Source organism: Hippocampus comes, unplaced genomic scaffold (genome assembly GCF_001891065.2).
Source record: "Hippocampus comes isolate QL1 unplaced genomic scaffold, H_comes_QL1_v1.1 scaffold271, whole genome shotgun sequence".
NCBI lineage: Eukaryota > Metazoa > Chordata > Actinopteri > Syngnathiformes > Syngnathidae > Hippocampus > Hippocampus comes.
Window position 1 is genome coordinate 37,409 of NW_017805830.1, and position 6,647 is coordinate 44,055.

A 6,647-nucleotide genomic window follows, 5' to 3' on the forward strand; every position below is an offset into this window, starting at 1 on the left:
ACTGTGTGTACACACATATATATATATATATATATATATATATATATATATTAGAGCTGTCAGTTTAGCGCGTTTTTAAATGAATTTTAACGGGATTAAATTACTACATTTTTTTTCGCGAGATTAACGCGGCAGACTTCACAGCGGATGTTACGTTGCTCTATAAATAAAACAGAAACACAACAACAAGCGCGCTGCACATGTCCACGCATGTTTGTTTTGCCAGCCACGGCAGCGCGAGACACCGAAAACGGATACTTTAAGAGTTTATGAATGGAAAGTTTACTTTTAAAAAGTTGCCAGATTGTTTCACTGACAAGACCAAAGTTACCTGTATGTTTTGCAGTCGTAAACTGAGCTATCATCATAGCACGTCGAGTCTGAAATACCACTGAATGGCCAAGCACACAGCTGACGTGAGTACTCCGCCCCCTCGTCTCAGACAGACAGCTATGGATAATTTCAAAGCGAAGAAAATTAAAGAGTTTATGAATGGAAAGTTTACTTTTAAAAAGTTGCCAGATTGCTCCACTGACAAGACCAAAGTTACCTGTATCATACAGGTATACAATGTATGCCACTGACGCGATTGTTACTTGTTTGGACCTATTTTGTGTGGAAGGTTACAGTGTTCTGTGGCCATATAAATAAAGCGGGTGGAGCTTCTCTGTGTTCGTCTGTCAGTGACGGTGCGCTGAGGCACCTCGAGAGTTCAGCGGTGCAGTGGTAACGACTAGCAAAAATAAAACGTTTCCAGTGTTGTCATCGAACCAAGTGTAGTCATCCGAAATGATGTCTACACAAAACCGTAGAGAGACTTCCGAGCAAGAAGGACCAACAGAATCAACATAGCCTGACTGCTGTGTTCATAGCAAACTTGAGAAAAACGAAGTATGCAACCATGGCTTAAATCCACTATAGGCTGAGTACGAGTTTACCTTAGATGTGCACTTTATAATGTTATATTGCTGTTTTGATTCCATGAAAAGAGTTGTTAAAGCAGCTGTTGTGTGACAAAATATTTTTTTCACGGTTGTTGATGGACAGTAATATTGTGTGAGAGATTATGTGTGAATAACTGCTCCAAGTGAAAAATGTTCATGTAAAATTGAAAATCGAAATTATTATTTCAGTAAATATTTGCATTTTGCATGTTGAAAACTGATTCATGATTCCATGTTGATGAGAGCATTAAAATGGGGAAAAATAGGACAAAAAAATAGAAAAGAAAATTCAGAAACGATAAAAAATGCGTGAGTAATCATGAAATTCTGATTATTTTCAGAGGTAGCAAAAAAACTCGTGCCGATAATGTCGCAGACATGAACTGTCGCAAAGCGGGCGTCATTCAGGTTGGGCTGCAACATGGCGTCTGTTGAGCAAATTGCCCAGACTCTGTTCACATCTGCCTCCGTCTTCAAATTTACTTGAGTGTGATGCAGTGTTCAGTTAGAAAAACCACAATTAAAATTTCTACGTTTTATATTCTGATACGGTATGAAATGAATCATCAAATTATTAATGTCATTCTCCAGCAGGATTGGCGACAGGAACATGCCAATCCTTTGAACCCAAATGAAATTCTATTCTGATTTGCCAGATAATGAGTATGTTCATTCTGTTGTGTAGTTTGTGTTAAGGTGTTATTCCTCTCTGTTAGTTGGATTTGAAAGAAACAAAGAATGTAGAATGTTGTTGGAGGTATTTCCTGCTCACTGTGTTTACGGTCACCTTTCGTGCACCTCGACCCCCACCACTTTTAGGGCCCCCCTCCATAGGACATGTTTGACATCAAAAGAAGAACCGTTATCTCAAGTATCTGTGTTCCTGCCATCACACCAAATGGTGGGTAGTGGTGGTCTGGTCTCACCTCACCACTCCCAACTTCTTCCAGCCACACCGGGTCAGATGACATGTTACTTTCTTTGTTTCCGGGATTTGCATGAAAGGCGTACCGCCCCGCCTCTCATTATCATATTGTCTCTATATAATCTCATGAATGTGTGTCTTTTACGCTTCCTGATTCAAATCTGGACCCCTCAGGAGCCTGAATCGATTCGTAAACTGTAGAAAATTAAAACCCTTCGAAGGAACTGTACATGCCTCCAGCCTTTATTTGGATTACCAACATTCTCCTCGTCCGAAATTCAACGAACACACGGGAAAGAGGAGGCCGCTCTTCCCCCAACATTTGATTTTGTTCGACCGGGAAATGGAATGCAAGGCTTAAACGTTAAACGTGATGAGTGATAATCCATCCATCCATCCATTTTCTAATCCGTTTATCCTCACGAGGGTCGCTGACGTGCCGGAGCCTATCCTATTCGTCATCGGGCAGCAGACGGAGTACACCCTGAAAAAGGTTGCCAGCCAATCACAGGGCACACAAAGGCGAACAAGCATTCGCGCTAACAATCACACTAAGGGACAATTTAGGGTGTTCCATAAAGCTTCCACACGTGTTTTTGGAATGTGGGCGGAAATCGGGAGTACCCATAGAAAACCCACGCAAGCACGGGGAGTACATAACTCCACACAAGAAGGCCGAAGCCGGATTCGAACCCAGCACCTCTGCACTGTCAGGCCGACGTGCTAACCAGTCAACCACCATGCCGCTCACAAGTGATAAACTGCATGTTAAATCAGTCTGGGACATTTGCAAACAGCTGCTTTTACGTGGAGAAAATTATCCACATTCCCCCCTATTTTCTGACATGTTACAAAACAAAATAGTAACTGAATCATAAAGTTTTCTGCACTGTCAACTCGAAACAATGTACTGTTTTTGAATAACATTTTTGTTCAAATCTGATGATTAAATTAACTGAAATAAATCAACAGATTGAACAATTATTTAAAGAAGTTATAGCTCTAAAATTTTACATCAAATTATTGTGATTGGTAGCAGTGTCAGCCGATCGCAGTCATGGATGATCGGTCTCGCCATGTTAAAACCCTGATCGGAACACCCCAAGGTAGAACTTGGCTATTCTTTAATTCTATCATGTGGGCTTCATACACCTTTGATAGGTCTGGACGACTATGGAAAAAAATAATCTCGATTAGTTTGACTGAGATTAAAATCACGTTTAAGAAAACGACTATGAATTGGTTTCAAAACTTGGTAATTATTCAACTACTCAAACTAAGCTGCTCAAAGCGATCAGCGCCTCATGCCCATTCATCCCTGCACAATAAAGACTTTATTTTTGAACACTTCTTTTTGTCAAGGACAAAATTAACCCTGCAAATATCGTGTGAAATTCAAGCCGCTTGCATTTTCATCAATACCCTTTTCTCTTTATCATATTGATTTTATGCATTTTCACGAGTCTTGGGATTTACTGGGTTAACCTGGGAATTTTGGGATTGGATATCAAGCCATGTCATGGAAATGTGTGCTGATATGACAAGAAAAAGTCCTTAGATGCGTGTGTCTTTGAGTTTGGAGAAATTAAAAATTCCTTGAATCAATGACAACTCAACTTTAACCCTTTCAAGGACAGTGGTTCCTACAGTGGACATCTTACCATGTGATCAAGTTACAGGGTGCATGACAGGGTTAAATCTAACTTGAAAGGACAACAAGAAAATAAATTGGGAAGAAAGTAAAATATCTGGACTAAAACAAGAGTAACGATAAAAACAAAAACAAAAAAAAAAACGGCTGTTTCTGCACGTTTTGGCCTCTAGGGACAGTGTGGTGTCGTGCATGGATGGCGGAACGGAGGGATGCCCAGGCCTCTGACAGATGACAAATGACAGACTGGCGACCTTTTGTAAAGTGGCCTCCTCTGCATGACGTAATAACTCATCTTTGACACCCCACAGTGTTGAAAGGTAACTTGTCCTTTTTTTTTTTTTTTTTTAAATATCGACATACAGTATCTCATTTCATTTTGAAGTATTTGAAGTCATACAAGCAAAGTCATCCAGACAAACACATTTTTATGTCATTCCAAATTTTCCAAGATGTCACCTTTGTTGTGCATATTTCAGTTGTGACTGCATCCTGCTCCGGTTGCCTGACCTAGGACATTTCTTAAAAACTGATCACAGGCCACTGTTTTGTTGAGTTTGAAACAAGGTCTCATTTTTGCCTGCTTTCTGACATCTGTCAAATGTCATTATTTCCTTAATTCTTAATTTAGGGACCAATTTTTTTTAAGTTTGTTTTCATCCCCATCCCCGTCCCATTGGTGTATGAATGTACGGGTCTTTGGGCACAATATAAGATATCCTTTATTTGTCCCACAATGGGGAAATTTACAGTCCACAGCAGCAAGATAATGGGTAGAAAGAAGAAAGAAGAAAAGAAAACAAACACCGTTCAATTAAGTGCAATATAAATCCAGATATGGATAAGGTCGCAGTGCTATTTACAATTGTCTCAATATGTTCCGCAACACAATATGGTGTTGAGGAAGCATGACATAAGTGCACTCCATTTACTATTTATCTGAGAATAAAGGTATGCTGTCAAATGTCACCAGGAGGACCCCAAGACCCACAAAATGTGCCCGATCACAGACTGATGACATCAAATCTTTGTTTGAGCTGCTTTTGACTGAGTCCATTGTAACCACTGTAGTAAACTTGAAAGTGACACAAAATGACGAAGTCAGTTGGAAGTTGCTAACCTGGAAAGTTACCAACACACGCATTGGTCTTTTGATGTCCTACTGGTGGATACAAACTCAGAAAAAAATCTACAAGCGGTTTAAGAGTTGTAGAGTCTGGTCGGACTTTTTTTGGTCCAACATGTGACTCAAAAAATCCCAAATGTCACGGGTGACTGACTTGGACAACTAGGATACAAAGACCTGGCCGTTGTCAACAAGACAAATTGACAGCGACCACAGAAGTTTGGGACAAGTGTGAAGGATCTCCCACTAATTTAAAAACCAACTCCAAACTTGGGCTACACTGCCCATTCAAGCAGTATATGCCAATCAAGCCATCCAAATATGGCATAAAGATATGGTGGAAAAGTTGTGACTTTATAGCAGGCGGTGTTCCTGAAAAGAACCCAGGGAAGCAAACGATACTAGATATTAAATGCAGTTGGCAAGGGGCACAATGTAACATTTTCAATTCTTCACCTCCTACACTTATAATGAGGAGCTGCTCCCCCCCAAAATTGACCATGGTGGGGACGATTATAAGGCACAAAGCTGAGAAAAACACATGTGGTAGACTGGTTAACAAGTATGAAGACATCTGTCTTGGAATATGAGGAACATGTTAAGTGCAGTTTGGGGATAATTTCCTTTGTATGCAATTAAATGGTCACTTTTGACGGGGAACACAACGGGTTGTTTTTTTTTTCCTGACAAAAAAAATATCAAATAGTTTCAATGCAAATGTTTTTCATAACTTCGACTTAAAGTGCACTGTAATAATTAGCAAACCAAGTTCCATCTGATTATGCCTTTTACTAAAAATAAATAAGAAATTGTATTTTTTTTTTGTGCTGGCTTTCAAGTGTATAAGATCAGAACAATGAGGCACAGGGGCTACTGAAAACATCTAGAAGTTCAAAAGTGGCATTAGTCAATAAAACTTAACTTAATGAAAATATCTAACACAAGTAGTGACAATATGCAAGAAATCTATTTTGATTGTGACTTAATGAAAAGGCCATTTCTGAACACAAAATTGTTCGAAATGAATCCAACCTGAAGGTTGAAAAAATATCTATATTTTTTTGTCACGTACCTCCGTTTTTATTTTTACTTATTACTTTGACTAATTTTATTTAAATGTGTAACTGGCCTATTCCCCGATTGTCAACTGGGGTCGGCTCCAATGCAGCACGCCCACGACCCTCATGAGGAAAAGCGCTTCGGAGAATGACAGATGTCAAGTGAAGTCACACATAATTGGATGTTAGTAATGTTATTGGTTATCAATAATTTCATACTCAGTATGACCTTACACAGCGACCTGGTGATATTGCCATTAAAAACGAACACAGGAATCAGCAGTTCACGGGTCACGTGACCAAACCTGCAGTGCTCGAGCCAGCTGAAGACTTGTTGAAAACGGCGTCAATGTACTCCTTTGCTCCACCAAGGTTCTCCTCGGAGTGTGCTATCCTTCTTGCACACATTTTCTAACGACAATGACGCTCACACTTGATCTCTTCTGATCGACGTGTTGTTGACAAACGCGTCTGTTAGCGGCTAGCAAGCTAGGCCAGAATTGCTAAGGTAGGCCCAGAAACTGGAGCAAATATTGTTTTTGACAAAAAGAGTAATGATTGACGTCCTGCGTTGAGGCTTATTTTTTTTAGCTGGAATTCAAAAAGTAAGGCTTGTTTTTTTTAATGTTTGTTTGTTTTTTTTGTTTTTTTTTTTTTAGTAAGCGAGTGAAGCAGTTCGGCCTCGGCTTGCGGAGGTCCAACGAGAGCTAACGATGTACGGCAAAGCCTTCTGGACAAACTTCATGGCAACGCGATATTTGTACTTGTAGAAAGAACACACTCATGAAGTACTGTACTACTCCCTCCCCGCCTCAATACACAGACAAACAAAGAAAGAAAGAAACAAACAAACAAACAATAAGAACCAACCATATTTAAATATTTTTTTGTGCTGAAGTTCTACTTATTTTGACCAAATCACACGCAGCACTGCATTTTCCTA

General features: G+C 39.7%; 1 protein-coding gene across 1 annotated transcript in view; it reads right to left on the bottom strand.

Moving 5' to 3' along the window:
• LOC109526291 (zinc finger protein OZF-like) overlaps positions 1-6,443 on the bottom strand; it is a 14,386-nt gene extending 7,943 nt beyond the window's left edge. The window contains exon 1 of the mRNA XM_019887484.1: positions 6,010-6,443. Within this exon, the coding sequence (XP_019743043.1) occupies positions 6,010-6,112 (103 nt within the window). The 5' untranslated portion in view covers positions 6,113-6,443. The remainder of the gene's footprint in view (positions 1-6,009) is intronic.
• Between the last annotated feature and the right edge of the window lie 204 nt (positions 6,444-6,647).